The sequence below is a fragment of the Pongo abelii genome, chromosome 17 (assembly GCF_028885655.2).
Source record: "Pongo abelii isolate AG06213 chromosome 17, NHGRI_mPonAbe1-v2.0_pri, whole genome shotgun sequence".
Lineage (NCBI taxonomy): Eukaryota > Metazoa > Chordata > Mammalia > Primates > Hominidae > Pongo > Pongo abelii.
The window spans coordinates 51,020,757-51,036,926 of NC_072002.2; the positions used below are offsets into that span (position 1 = coordinate 51,020,757).

Here is a 16,170-nt window from a genome sequence, read left to right on the forward strand (position 1 = left end):
CATATTTTATTTATGGATTTTTTTAAAAACTTCTCTTTCCTCAGATACTTACATTCTTTCCAACAAGTAATTAGTAGTGTTTCTGGGTGAATCCAATAATCCTATGTTTTCTGCAATCCCTGTGATTGTATTGAAAATCAATTGTATTTAATAATTTTGAAGTACAGCCTTTAAACTTTTAAAAATTCAGCTACAACCGTTTTACATTTCTGAGGCAGTGCCAGTCTTTAATGATATACTGTTTATAATTTATTGATAATTTTCTGAGTATCTCATTCTGTTATTTTCTTTTCCTGTTTGTTTGTTCTACATATTTCCATTAGCCGAGATTATTTAGACAAAAGAGAGGAGCAAAGGCAAGCAAGAGAAGAAAGGTTTGTATATTTCTTCTTTCCCATTGTAACAAATGGCATGTGACTTTGCACTGTTAACCTAGCATGCAGAGAGACTGTCGATTAAAATATAACTGCTTCACCTAAAACCTTACATAGCTGGCATTTTGCAGAACAGAGTGTACTAGTTACCTAAATTTTCCAGTAAAAGTATGGATTTGTCATTTGGTGCCATCATGGTTAAGTGTGTCTATTCCTTCAAAATTCTCCTTCAAATAGCACGTTTACGTTAGCATAATGACATAGGGCATATATTTGAAATACCCTGCACCACTGCTGCTGAGCCTGGACTACATGTTCCTACTGCGTGCTTTTATGTCACATGGTCAGCACTCCTTCAACAAATATTTTAGTATACACACTGTGCCAGGCAGCGGCTGGGGACACTAGATATATCTGAGACTCTTTCTGGGTGTGCCTGGTCACTTGTCTGTCTCCCTACTGAACTGTACTCAGCTCCTTGATGGCAGGAACAGTGCCTGGATTTCCTTTATTTCCCCAGTACCCACCACAGTGCTTGGCATGTAGTTGGGACTGAGGAATAATATATGGAATCAGTAAATGAGTAAATGAACCAACAGCTTTATTTAAAATATTCAAGCTGTAAACTACTTTATTTCTTTTTTTCATTTCGAAAACTACTTTATTTATGGTACGAATCTTTGTGGTTTGTGATGCTAACTAGAAAATGCATGAATACATTTTTAAATTTCCACAGAATAGTTGTATACAATTTTGTAAGAAAAACATATATGAGATACATTACTTTATAAGAGTAAGAAGTATGTTATTAAAATGTTGCTGTAATATTCGAACCAGCCTAGGTCATATAACAGAGCAGCTCAAAACTCCGGTGTTGATCAGTAGTATATTTCAATGGCAACATGCCTTGAATCTCAATAAAAGATACATAATAAATGCAGACAAACAGTGGAAACTGGTTTTACAGGTAGACTGGCAAAAGACAAGTTTTTACCCCCCAGCTCTTTATAGCCTGCAGTCGTCCCCTCTACCACCAGGTGGGGTGACTGCATGGAGAGATGGAAAGGCTGCTTTTAACACCTTTTATGCTGGAGCCAGCTGGGAACCTAACAACTTCTCCCGTCCAAGTACTAACCAGGCCCGACCCTGCTTAGCTTCTGAGATCAGACGAGATGGGGCACGTTCAGGGTGGTATGGCCGTAGACGGGAACCTAACAACTTCTGAACTGGGCCAATAAGAAGCAGAATTGTGCTAATTTTCTAAACACCAGCTAAATACATCAGGACAGTCTGAGGCAGGGAAGAGTGGAGACTGCCTGTCTTCAATTTAAAAATTAGATGCTTAGATCAGCCTCTTAAATGATGGCATTGTTTTGATTCCAACATTCTGTTTGATTATTGTCATCCTAATAACCAGTTGTGGCTGGCAAATCTAGAGTGAAACATGCTGCTAAAGAAATAGGAAGCTTATATTTCTCACTAGTACCTGTTTTTTACATCAGAGGGCATCACATATACTTTCACTGAAAATGCGGTTGACTTCCTGCCCAGGCATAAGGAACTAAATTTTATTTTTTTAGTTCTCCCCCCAGATTCTGTACTTATTTGAGCTTTCAACTACTTGACTGTTAGGTTATGTCCACACAGACAAGGCTTGGCAGCTCCTGGGGAGATGGTTTAAGTGCTGTGTCAAGATCTGAACTGGCTCAGCTGACTTCAAAATTTCCCCAAACCACGGAAGTCCAGCTCTTTCTGGATATTATTTACTGCTCTTTTTTGTCCAAACAAGCCTTCACTTATGTCTGGCAAACTCATAAGAGGAGGTTGCTGCTTCTCCTCTCTCCTCTGGTTCTGCCCTTAGTCTTTGCTCCCAGGCTGCCCATCAGCCTGGACACAGAAATGTGCTCTCCAGGCCCACTGTGGGATTCTTCCCTTGAAGCCACCTCTCTGTTTACACAGAGGTCTAGGGAAGCAGCCATGCATTTTCCTTTGGTTTGACCCAGCCATTTTTCTTGTTAGTTTTCTTCTTGAATAACCTGGTGAAGATGGGAGTTAGGGGAAATAGACTTTCATCCCTGTTTCAAAAGCTTTTAAGAGTTCCTACTAAGCCAGGAAAAAGTAAGATTTCCAAGTATAATGGAATTTGGAAATGGAAACTAGTAGAGATCAGAAGTGGGAAGTAGTACAGAAATAAGGAAAAGTAACTCTTCCAGATAGAGCGATGTGTGTTCGTCAAGTCCCACATCTCTTACCCTTAATGCAAGACTCAGAAAAAGACAGCCAGAGTCACAGCAGATGGTTTTTGAGGTTTGTATCATGTAACTGTAACAAGATGAATGTCATCTTATTTTCAGGTGTAGTGACCATCTGGATACATGTTATATTATTTCATATCATCTCACTCCATAATTTCAGACAAACTATGTTATTGGCAATGGTGCAGACCAGGAGTAAGTTTCTGTTGAGATGCTACTTCTCATCCTTTTAAGTATTAGAAGAAAGGCTTTATAGGATAACGATTGATTAAAATGACCTTCACAAATAATTTAAAGGAGAAAAAAGAAGTGTGTGTAGTAAGGAATGAGCCAGGCTGGGGGTGTGTTGGGGGGTAGCACAGGAGGATACTTCTGTTTGGGTTTGTTAGTCTGAGGGAGACAGCAGGGCATGGAGAAGAAATGCTTTATAGCAAACAGGGGCTATGGGAACAAAGTGCAAAGAAAAGGCTGGAACTGGGCTAGGGTTTTGGAAATTGTGCGTGAAAATGATCAATGAAGCAGTAAGAAAGGATTCTGAGCCTTGCTTAGAAGGACTGAGAAAAGGGCAGAAGTTAAAGGGAGCCAGATTTTAGTTTAATGTAAGTGAGAATTTCCAAATAGAAGTGTGGCAGGAAAAGTCATCAGTAAGTAGGTCTAGGTTAATCTAAAGTCAAGCAGAGTTTCTGTAGGGCCCTGTGAAAAGAGACTGAGCCGCAGTACCAGCCCTGCCACTGAGCTCTGGTGGATGTTGGAGTTCATCCCAGTGGTTTATTTGTCTCTCTCTCCCACTGAACTGTGAGCTCTGTGAGGGTGGGATTTTTCCTTGTTTATTATTAAATCTTGAGTGCCCACTACAGTTCTTAGCACGTGACAGGCACTTGACAAATGTTCAATAAATAAATGAAAAGATGAATGAACAAACAAACGATATAGGCAGAGGATAAACGGGAATGTTTGGATGAAGGCAGCAAAAGTAGGAAGTCTTTTCTTGGGGCTGTGGTTTGTGGATAGAAAGCCTGGTGCTTCCCACAGAGGAGGCTCTGTCGGTCTGTGGATTGAGTGTGGCTTCGCGTGGCAGCAGGGATACGTGACAGTCATTACATGGGCCAGTGGATCCTCAGATCAAGTACTATTGGGCCCCGTAGCACTTAAGTCATTGTCTAGGAAAAGGTCATGACATAGGTCCAGCTTCCTCCCCAAGAACTGCTGGAGGTTCTTGTGGGGCGGGGGGGTCGCTAAGCTGTAACACCGTAAATGCCTGTGGTGTGGCCGTCCCCGTGTACCAGCCCACCGCCTTCACCACTCTGGCCACTGCAGATGAACACTGCTGCTGCTTTTTCAGAAAGGTTTGGTGCTCTTGACCTCCATGCCTCTCTGCCCCGCCATATTAAAAAAAACTTTTAATTATGATCAAATGCACATCACATGAAATTGACCATCTTAACCATTTAAAATGTATATTTCAGTAGCATTAAGTGCATTCACATTGTTGTGTAACCAGTCTCCAGACTCTTCTCATCTTATACAACTGAACCTCTTTATCCATGAAGCAACAACTCACCATCCCTCTACCTCTGCTTCTACCATTTTTGTCTAACACATAAACATCATGTTTCGGGACAATTCAGATTAAACCTTTAACTCTTCCCATGTCTTACGGATCTTCAGTGATGGCATCTGTGAGGCCAAGGGGTACACAGGAATAGCATTTGAGTCAAATATATCCAGGCTCTGGGATGAGTGGCCCCTGGAGTCTCCCAGAAAGTGGGTTAAACCTTTTGGCTCCCCACAAATTCCTGCCCACCTGGCTGCCCACAGGGAGGCATGCAGAAGGCCAGGACCAGGAATGAGCCAGCAAAAATGAATGCAGCAAGTGGGTTGTCCTCCTGGCTGGAAGCCTTTCATTGAGGGCTTCATCACCACCACCCACCCCAGATTCATTTGATTTCTTGCCATGGGATTCTGACCTCCTGAATTCCTGGACCTGTCCAGATTCTCTTATTTGCACTCATTTCTTGCCTGCCCCTTTATCCTGTTGCAGCAGTGTGGGAATGCCTGTGCTCACAGCTCCTCCTGGACTTATGGCATTTCTGTCCTTGAACTTGCCACCATCCCATTTAACACATACCTGCTGGAGGCCCTGCCTCTTACCCTTAAAATTGTTTTCTTTCAAGGTTCTTGTTACTTCCACAGCCAAGTGGCTTTTTCTTGCTGGCCCAAATTAAGGCCAGAAACACGTTCCTTTTGTTGCCTCTCTTACCCCTCAAGAGGTGGTGCTCTTGGCCAAGCCTCAAGTGTTTGTGTCTACATATACACACACTACACGCCTTTTATCAGAGATTCACCATGAATGCAAGCTCATTCCCCACAAAAGTGAAATGGGATGCGTTTGCCCCCTCGGCATCCTGGGCTGCAGGTGGACCTCTGCAGGTGGGGTGCCACTCTGCAGGCTTCTCCCTGCATGCTCTGCCTGCTTCCCATCAGCCCACAAATGGAAGGCACCGAGGGAAAGAACAGAGGATGGTAATCTTCCTGTTCATGAAAATCCTATTATTTGTTTTTTGAAAACAGACATACACATGTGAACAGATGACTAAATATGCCAGGCAGTAAATGTAAAATGCCATCTGAGTTGAAGGGACTACATATCCGACATGAGTTCAGAGGCAAGGCCAAGATCACTTCCAGCTGTGGTGGTCAAGGCAGGCTTCCTGGAGGGAGATGCTCATGCAAGTGTGGTCCGAAGGGTGGACTGCCTTTGGGCTGGCAGGGAAAAGGGGTGAGGATTACAGATGGGGAAACCACACCCACCTTGAGGATGGGATGCAAAAAATGCATGCTTTTTAAATGCATTGTTTTAAAATATTTTAAATATGTGCTCTGCCTTTCTTATCTGGGTAAATGAGGCACACCATGTCTAATGCCCATTGTGAGGAACTGAAGCAGTGAATTGGATAGATGCAAAGTGAGGGTCTTGAGTAAGCTGTTCCAAAGTTTAGTGGTGGGTAAGATAGTAAGAAACCTGTTACAGCTGAATGTATAAATTTATTTCTGAAAAAATAATGGTGAGTAAAATTAGCAGACATCTGGAAGAGGCACACATTTCAAAGTTATTTTGGTCTGATCTATAAAGTGCACTATGAGGAATATGATTGGTAGCTGGTCTTAATAAACAGTTAGTGGGTTCTGCCTGCCTGAAATGCAAAACAGATGTATCTTTGTTCTTTTAAACTGACTTTGATGAATAAACTCTATGTGACGTCAGGTTCAAGCTATTGGATGTCTGATTCCTACTCAGAAATATTTTAGAATATAAAAAAAGTTTCCATGGTCAGCACTCAGAGAACAAAGTGAATTCCAGTTGCATTGCTGTTAGCATTGAAGCAGGTTCAGAAATTCAGAGAGGCAGGCCTTCATCCAAGCAACCCCCTTTGGTATTTGGGGGGCATTTTTTTCTCTCTGCCACACCAAGGCACCCACCCATTTCACAGCTGTGAGCTCCGAGGGGGTTTGGTTTTCAGCCATCACTCTTGAGGCTTTTTGGTGGAGGTTATTGCTGTTTTGCTTATTTACAAATGTTCCCTAAAAGAGCAAGATAGGATTCTGCAGCAGTGATCCAGTATCTAGGGACTGCGTGATGCTGCCATTTCCCCCAATTTGCTTGGGTATGAGTGACGTGGGATTTTTAATCATTAGCATCTTGGCTTTGCTGGGTGTTTTTGGCAGGCTGACCCTCCAGCCAGCCCTGCACTGTGCTGTGTGCATCAGGAAACCGGCTCATTCTGCAGGTGTTTCATCCATAAACAAGCATCAGCCACGGGCTCCTCTTTCGTTTGACGGAAACCCTTTGGAATTTAACTTTCAGATACAAATACTTGGAACAGTTGGCAGCTGAGGAGCACGAGAAGGAGCTGAGAAGCCGGAGTGTGAGCCGGGGCAGAGCCGACCTCTCCTTGGACCTGACCTCGCCAGCAGCCCCAGCCTGCCCAGCTCCTCTGAGCCATAGCCCCTCGTCTTTAGACTCTCAAGAGGCTCTCACAGTGTCTCTCTCCTCCCCAGGAACCCCTCACCATCCCGAAGGTGAGTAGAGGGAAAATGAACAGGTTAACATCAGATAGGCTTCCTCGGGGCAGTAGTGATGATTTCAACCTACAGACTAATACTGAGACAGCAACTATGGGTATACTTTGTTGGGCAGGGTGGGGGTTGTGACTGCAACTGCCTGGTCACTAACAAGCTAGACATCTTCAGAGCCACTTATATTAAAGCAAAATGATTCATCAAAGTTGTCAATGTATGGTCATGGAAAAAGGAGAATATGGAAAATAAGCTTTACTTTGACATTTAATCCTAAATACTGGAATATTCATTTAATACTTTATCATTTCGAGATATGGGTCTGCCCAATCAAGTGACCAACATTTGAATGTTCTTACCCAAGGAACTGTTAGTCTGGTTTAAATTAAACTGAAGGAGAATAAAATTAATTACAGCAAGCAAAGAAAAATATGGACCTAGTGAAAATAGAAGGTAAATATGGAAGAAGGAAAATAATTCAAATTGTAAAAATTACTGGCACATGGTTGGGTGTGAGTGTGTGGGTGTGTGTGTATGTGCTTATGTACAGACAGGCAAGCTCTCCTGGGAGATATTCTGTCTTCTTTTTATTTGGAGAGGCGCGATGATATTGTACACTGCAGCCTTGAGCATCAGCTGTTTTCCTGCCTGCTCTGCAACTGTGGGTCCGTTTTCTTTCACATTAACACAGGGATGGTTCTCAGCAGCGTTTACACGGTGTGTGTTGACTAACCCTACTGCTAGCACTGTTTGCTTTAGTCAAGTGTTATGGCTTACAGCCTGATGTAGACTTAGCCAATTGAAGATAGCAGAGGCATTAAGCTTTTAATTCTAGGAGGGTTGACTAAATATGGCGTAAAGTTTAATTTAAACAAGGCCGGACTCCATGACCTTAGCACAACTGGATATAGTGGAACGATATTGTCTGTCCAATTCTTTGCTGGCTCTCCAAGCCTTGGCTCATTCTGCTGGAGCGGGCTGGCTCCTCCACAGCTTCCCGTGACATCCCGTTACTCCCGATCCCTGAGCCATGGAAGATTGTCCCAGGCAGATGGCTCAGTCATGGATGAGTAATGTCGGTCTTAAAATATTGAGACTCTGAGAGTCAAGAAAACAGACTGTTCTATAACAGCCTTGTGCTTTCCAAACCCTGCCTTATATCATTGCTATTATCTACATTGTGGTATTTCCAGAGGCAATATGAGAGATATCCTCCTGCAGAGTTGTGGTTCAGCACTTTATCCTGGGACTTTTAACTAAAAGTTGTACCTCCAGTCATTTACAGAATGATTGTCTAAACTGTGAAGTACAGAACAGCCCCGAGCTGAGAGGGAATTGACAGTGTCTGTAAATGTCATTTGTCCTCAAATTTTTAATCTCCTTGATGTTTGTGGCAAAAGGCAATTTCTTACGTATTTGATTGAATTACAGTTTAACTCGAGACCATTCTAGCCAATGCAAAAGAATATTTCATCTTTAGTAAGAATACAGAAAATAGTCATTTCATGTATACCTGTGTGTGTGTGTAGTATGCATGTGGGGAAAATATGTCAGTATGCTTTCAAAAGAATATTTGCAGCTGTGCACAGTGGCTCATGCCTGTAATCCCAGCACTTTGGGAGGCCGAGGTGGGTGGATCACCTGAGGTCGGGAGTTCAAGACCAGCCTGACCAACATGGAGAAAACTGGTCTCTGCTAAAAAAAAAAAAATACAAAAAAATTAGCCGGGCGTGGTGGTGCATGCCTGTAATCTCAGCTACTTAGGAGGCTGAGGCAGGAGAACCGAACCCAGGAGGCGGAGGTTGCAGTGAGCCAAGATCGTGCCATTGCACTCCAGCCTGGGTGACAGAGCAAGACACCATTTCAAAAATAAAAAAAAGAATATCTGCAAGTGTTATTTTCTCTTCAGAGAAGGGATTGATAGAGACTGAGAGAGTGTTTGACCAAAATTACACAATAAATGATACCTGCTTCTGAAAGAGGAATACTGGGCTTGAATCTGCATATAATCAAGAATTCTAACATCATTTGATGTTGTTTGCTTTTTTCCTGGAAAAAAGTCAAAAGTACTGGCTCCTGTGAGATCTAGAAGAGCTGTCCATTGTATATTAAGTAATCAGGATCCAAATCAGCAAGAACAAACAGTCTTCCTTGTCCTGATATGTAATTGATTTATAAAATTGGACATCGCAAGTGTATGAAAAGATGGTGGTCTCAGAAAAGAACTGCAGAAGTTTCCTTCTGCTTTGTAGACATTTGCCCTTATGACAGAAATGCAAAGTTGGTATCACCAAGTTTTTCTCAGCCTACTTGATTCTTTGAAGCATTCTGTTAGCATCCAATTAATAGTATATTCTTTTTACCAAGTCCCATTTTCAAATGTCCAAAAGTAACCTTTTGCTTATCCCTAGCATCTAGAGGAAGAATTAAAAATATAATCACACATCCAGATGTTGGTCCTGCACCAAACACCTGGCATGATGTCCAAACGTGCCAGGGATTGCCTGGCTTTTTCACTCTTTATCCTTGTGGGAACATGCAATCATAATACGCTTCACATTTTTGTAGTGCTCTGCCCCTTTCTCCCAAACGTATCTGGGTAGGTAGCGGAGATGTTATTATCCATGTTTTACTGAGGCCCATATAGATGGAAAGCTGTGCTTCAGACCATCTTGGCACAGTGCTGGGAGCATAATTAGTGTTCTGATGCCCATCTCAGCCATTTGTCATGGAGTCATGGCTCTACCATGTTTGCATTGCTATTCGTATTAATGCCACACCATCCCTTTGCTAACCCTCTCACCAATATCTGCAAAAATTGCAGCCTACATTTCAGAATTATATTTACAAGAAAAGGAAAAACTAATATTTGTTATTGAATTTTCTATGCCTCAGGAGTACAGGTCCCTTTATGGGTTCTTTCTTTTATAACTCCTGTTTCAGATTCTGAAGAACTTTCGAAAGAAGAAGATAGGAAAACATTAAAAACTCCTTTTCCTTTTGTCTTAGAAAACATACTTTTTAAAAGGGAAAGGCTAATGATAAATACTGGTAGCATGATATGCCATCTAGTGAGATCTCTCAGCCAAAAGCTTCCCCAGGTAAATCTGCTATAACTTTTGTATGAATGATGCCCCTAATCCCCACCACCAAGTCAATACATACTTGAATTATTTTTCCGTCTGACCCTCTTGTGGGCTTAGCAGATGCATGTCCCCATACTGCCTAGACTTGGTGATATGGTCTAAGTACTTTCCTTCTTTCTAAAAGTATCAGCCCAAGGGAGGGAAAGACATATACATGTTCCTGTTTGCACTGTGTTGGAATTAATGGAGACAGTCAGCCCAAAGTTTGGGCAAACATGGAAAGGCATCTCTTCATTCATTGCTTTGATATCTTTTCCTTATTTTCACTGATCCCTGGGGGTAGACATCAGAATATCTACTTAGTAAGTTTATTTCCTATTATTTTTAGAAACTCATAGATGATTCTGAAAGCACCTAAGTGATTCTCTTTATCAGAAAATGTACAGTGTTCTTATTAGGATAGAGTTCTTCAACATAATTCTTGAGAAAGTTTCTCTGAGGATGAAAACTAGTAATAATAATCTGTGTACCCGTAAGTAAAGTCAAGATAGCCAGGTAACCTCTTATCACAATTTGTGTCAGATCCAGGTAACCTATTTCATGGAAACAGAGTAGAGAGAAACTACTCACCTGAAAACCAGATGTTGATGGTGGTCCCTGGAGGGTGTCCTGGGGTTAAGCTGCTTTCTCTGGAGAGCTAGAACTATGTTCCCTCCTTGCTCCCTCTTGTAAACGAGTCCCTCCTGAGGCCAGGTGGAGATAAATGGCATTTCCCAGTGGAAGGAAGCAGCTGTCAAGAATTTAGAAGTGGCTTTCACCCACTAACCTAGCCATGAAAGCAACATTATGTCTACATTATTTTATTATGAGCTTGATACTCTCCACATTGCACACAGAAATAATACATCAGAGATACATTTGAAAATGATGCCACACTATATTATTTTTATTTATGTCCAGGAAAAATATGTTTGACAGTGATTTTTTTCTCTACCTGTAATTGGATTCCAGGGTATTTCCAAATGTCTGATTGTTTGGCCCTGGAGATACATACGGCCTATATGGCCATGGCCTACTCACCAGCAGAAATTATTGACAAAGGTTAATGATACTTCCTCTCACAGATCCAGGCATTTAAAGTATGGGTAAATATGGTGATTCCTGTAGCCTCCTGATCCTCAAACCTGGAAATAAAATTTAGACATAGAGTATCATGAAATGTTTAGTTTGTCTAAATGATTTTTCCTGTGGGCTTCCATTTGTCATTTTGGCTGTCGTCATTGTTAGCGTTGACTGTCTTTGTCATCTTCGTTGTGTAAGATGTTCTGAGTCTCCTTCAGGTGTAGGGACTCTCTGAGGTTATCTAATCCACACAGCAGAAATCAGAAACATCTGGTATCCTATTGCCAACTGGCACGGTAGCAATGGAATATCGTCCATCATCAGCCTAACACTGCATGCTAGTTCTCTTGCATAAATCTTTTGGATGCCTCCAGTTCAGTGTTTCATGAATTGGCAGGAAACTAGATTCCTTGTGGTTCTGTGACTCAGGGCTGCCTCCCTCCCTGCCTCACCTGACTGCTGCTACTTGATGCCATTTTGTCAATTGGACAAACTCTTTCAGCAACTCTACCCAAGGCTGAGGCCCTACCTGCTACACCTGCTGCGGGCAGCCTTTGCAAATCATCGAGTTTTTCTGCCTTGCCATTTCTCAGTCTCTAAACATTTCCCTTTTTCTCCTCATAGAAATGACAGTTGTCTGAAGTCTGTCTTCTTGCATCATATTTGGAAACATTAATCAGGATTGAGTCCTTCTGAAGTAGACAAAGTATATACCTTAAGTAAAGATAGGCATAGAATGGCACTGGGAAAGTTGGTAAAGAAGAGCATTATTTCTAAAGGCAAGAGGATAGCTTGAACCCAGGAGTTCAAGGCTACAGTGAGCTATGGTCTTGCCATAGCACTACAGCCTGGGTAACAGAGCAAGACCCCAACTCCAAAAAAGGAGAAGGGGAGGTGGACATTACCTGATCAAAATTATTATTTCCTAGGCAGCTATTAGGTGTCAAGAGCTATGAAGGAACTGAAACATTACCCTATTTGTAAGCTAATATGCTGCCTTGCCACAATTCTGTGGATGCTGGCCGAAGACACACAATTCCTGGGTCAGAGACAAAGGACTTCATTACTTCTAGTGATAGCAATAGCCAGAATATCAACATTTGTACCATTTCCCTAAGCCCCAGTTCCCACAGGGTGGTGTGAATAGGGCCCAGTAAAACCTGCAGGCACATTGTGGGGAACCTGGGAAAAGGAACCCTGAGCCTTGGGGACCTGAACTCTTTTATCATGGGCGGTAAACATGCCTTCCGTTTGTCCCAGAAGGAGACATTGTCTTTATTACAGTGGGCAATAAACCAACCAGATCTTTGCTCTAAAGAGACCCTATCTTCTAAGAGAAGACCCTGTCTTCTAAGGCTCTTTGCTATACACACATCCTTAGAAAGATAGTGCAGTAAAAAGATGATCAGTGCCTTTGCTTGCAAGACTGAACATGGGAGAGCTGTAGATAATTGTTTCCTAATATTTGATTATAATGGTTTTAAATCAACCTTTACTATGAAATTTGTATCCTAAAGTCTGTTTAGTGTAAACAAAAAATTCAAGTTTTGAAACAGCAATTAGCTTGCTCTTATTTAACAAAAAAGAAAGTGCCTCAGGAGCTGCAAGACTCCGCCTGGAGCAGGCACTTGGGATGAACAAGTTTGCTGCATCTGGAGACATTCACAGAGAATCTGGCTTGTTGGCTGGGTGAGACATCAGCGCCTTTCATCCCAGGTGGGAGCCATGGGTCAGTGCTTTCAGGTGCAGTTAGGAGGCTCCACGTGTCAGGACAATGAGGGTTCTTGAGCCGCAGTGGTACTTTGAATTCCCAGACAATGACTGAGACTGGGGAAATTAGCACAGGAGAATAACTCTGGGGCTCCTTCTAGCATCCTTGTCCATGCTCAAGATCTTAATCACTACTCTGCTATCTCCACCACTCCCCCTTTCCCTTCAGCAGCCCTGCTTTCCCCCATCCATCTTTGGAACACATTTGTTCAAAATGATACAACACATGCAGTATGGCAAGACACACTCACATTGATTTTCTGGTACCTGAAATACACTTTTTCAGGAGAACTGGGTTCAGTGACTATGCAGTGTGTTTTGTCTGCCTCTGGGCATGATATGCATCTTTGGAGCCTTTTGAAATTGTGACTTCTGTGAGAAGGCTGCCTCTGCCAGATACATCGGGAAGTTCAAGTTGCTTTTTGTTGACTTTCTGGATCCATCCCCCTCTGGATGCCTCTGTGTCCTCTAGATAATCTCCAGACTAAACAGGATAGTTGCCTTTTGAGTCGTGTGCATTTCTCATTGTTTTCTCACCATTTGTCTTAGTCTTTGCTCATTGTTTGGTTGCAATCCTCTCACTGACTCCTCTTCTGCCTTTTCACTATGTGGTGGGTTTTTCTGAAGTTCCTCTCTATTTTCATGCACATCCTCTCACTGGGCCCTCGCATTCCACCTGTGATTTTTACCTACCTCCCATGTGCTTTAAATCCCTGAGGTCTGTACCGCCAGCCTTGGCGTCCCTGAGCTCAGGGCGTGTGTATTGCACTTCCCCAGCCATCTCCACTAAATGCCCCTCCAACTCTTCAGACCCACTAAGTGCCAGGCTGAGGGCTGTTCAGATGGAAGGTGATGTCTGTCTCTCATCCAGAAACCCCCACCCCAAACCTGCTTATATTTTCTAGTCCCCACCTGGGTAAGGCTCTCTCTCATGGCCCAATCATTTAAGCTGGAACATTCATATAATTTTTGATTCCTCCTTCAACACTTACCTTACATCCAATCAATCCCCAAGTGTCTTTTGTGTTGTTTTCTCTCAAATCAGCCCTCTTTCTTTTCTCTTCATTGCCAGTGCCTTAGTCCTGGCCTCAACCATCTCTGATCTGGGCCATTTCAATCACTTCTGATAGGTTTCACTTCTTCCAGGTTCTTCTCAGCAACCCAATTAAAATAAAAAAAAAAAAAGATCTCTGTACCTTTTCTTAAAATTATCGGGTGGCTCTCCATTATCTACCACATAAATTCAGATCTTATGTGGCATTCAAGACCCTTTGTTACCCAGTACCAAACACCACAGCCACCCCCCAACAAATGTTATGCTCCATCCACACCAAACCACAATCAGTACCTGAAAATGCCATGCTCTGTGCTTGGAGTGCACTCTTCCATTGGGTGCCCCCTGGACTCTTCATCGAGCTGAGGCATCTTCTCTTCTCTAAAGCCTCCCTTGATCCCTCTCTTGTGTTTCCCTTGCATCTTGTGCACAGTTGGGATGCAGGGCTTACCTCACTGTTCATGTGATAAGTTGCTCCTCCCAAGCGTCTACGTGTGCCTCGGGCAGGGCACATGCCTGTGCCCACCTTTGTTATTCCTAGTGCTTGGAGCAGAAAAAGCATTCAGTACATGGGTTATGAGTTGGCGAATGGTGAAGCATGGCAAAGGAAAGCAGACACATGAATCTGCAGAGACAGCTCTTTCCTCTCTACTCAGGAAGAAATTTATTACATGAGTCATGGGTGGAGGACACATCTTTGACTATGCAGGCCACTCCATAAGGACTGAATAAATGATGCTGGTATAATTAATAGGAAACTTTTACAGACAGTTGACATATCTGGGCCATTTCTCTCTGAGGATCTAACTCTAATAGAATAGTCGCACTATATGTTATCAGTATGAGAATAATTGAACCTGAAATTGCTTCTTTTTTATCCTGTATGATACTACAGTAGCATTATATACATATTTAAGCAAGTGAACTCAATCAGAAGCGTAATCTGAGGGGCAAGAGTGGGAAGTGGAAATTCTAATTTAAATAGTGCTTTTAATCCTAACATTCATATTAAGTGCATGTCCCTGAGGGAGCATGACCACAAGGAGCGTAGATCTTTTCTTCTTTTCCTTGAACCATTCCTGATTCCAAGGTGCCCCTTGTCGTATGAACAATTTGCTGCTTCAAATGTGAGTTTAGAGTTTACAGATTTGTATTTGGGGGTAATATGGCCCATGAATGCAATCCCAGCACTTAAGGAGTTCCACTGACGCTAAATTAAAACCGTGATTGTCAAAACCATGGAGAAGTTATGGGATCTATAAGGTGGCACTGTCCAAAGGGACTTTTGAAGGTAATTTTGACTATACATGGTCAAAATTGTTCGGGTCAAGCAGGTTCAGGCCTAAGCCATCTCTGAAGTCATCTTCAGAGGGGCTTAGGTCTGAACCTCTTTGGAAAAATCAAACTCTGAAACTTGAGGACAAAGCATGGCTTAACTTTTAAGGCATAAAAATTAGGCTATTGAATTAGTATTTTGCAAGTGATGAGCTATCTCTTTTGTGAGGCTTGAGTAGAATTTCTTTTGTGAAGCTGAGTTTGTGCCCATCCTCATGCAACTATTCCTGTAGAGCAGTGATTCTCAACCAGGGGTGAGTTTGCTCTCCTGGGGGACATTTGGCAGTGTCTAGAGACATTTTCAGTTGCCACAATAGCAGAGGAGAAGTGGAAGGTTGGTTCTGAAGCCTCTAGTGAGTAGAAACCAGGGATTCTGCTAAACATCCTACAGCTCATGAGACAGTCTCCCAGAAGAAGGAATTATTCAACCTACAATACCCAGGTACCCAGGCTGAGAAACCTTGCTCTAGAGTGAATCCAAGTGAACAACCTAGCAAGAACTGGTCTAACACCAAAGGCAAAGTCTAAAATATTTCGAAAGTTGTAAGCTTTTTTCTCTTGGGACCTTTTTCAGATTTCTGTGATTAAAACACATGTCTGTAGTCAATCGTGTTAGTTATTAGCTCTGAGCTGGGGAGGTCCCTGGAATCTACGCAGTTTGGAGCAACTATTATAGAACTGGCTGGCCCAGCCCTTGGTTTCATAAGACCTGCCAGAAAGCTAAGTCCTGGCAGAGTCATCTAGACAATACCACAGATTGAAATCAACTGAAGCCACCCAGAGATGTATCAAGTTCAGAACTTTCTACCACCAATTTATCTCTTCAAAGAAAAATTGCATGACCAGAAATTCTAATTGGACACCCTGAACTCGGCTGTCAGGGACATGGATGAAAGCAGAATTGAAACATTCCTGCCCACTGTGTGTGTGTGCATGTGTGTGTGTGCGCACACACTTAATTCCAGGAATGATTATGTACTTCTCAATTGCTTAAGTCACCCACCACACAGTATAACCCTGTGATTAACATCCTGAGCTTTGCAGTCCAGCCAATCCAGGTTCAAATCCAAGCTCTGCTAGCATGAGCTCTGCTTAGC

General features: G+C 42.6%; 1 protein-coding gene across 9 annotated transcripts in view; it reads left to right on the forward strand.

Moving 5' to 3' along the window:
• FHOD3 (formin homology 2 domain containing 3) overlaps positions 1-16,170 on the forward strand; it is a 503,817-nt gene that overhangs the window by 410,119 nt on the left and 77,528 nt on the right. For 7 of the 9 annotated variants that reach the window (XM_063716761.1, XM_054537476.2, XM_054537478.2 and 4 more), the window contains 2 exon segments: positions 324-374; positions 6,495-6,709. In XM_063716761.1, the coding sequence (XP_063572831.1) occupies positions 324-374; positions 6,495-6,709 (266 nt within the window). 9 annotated transcript variants of the gene reach the window in all.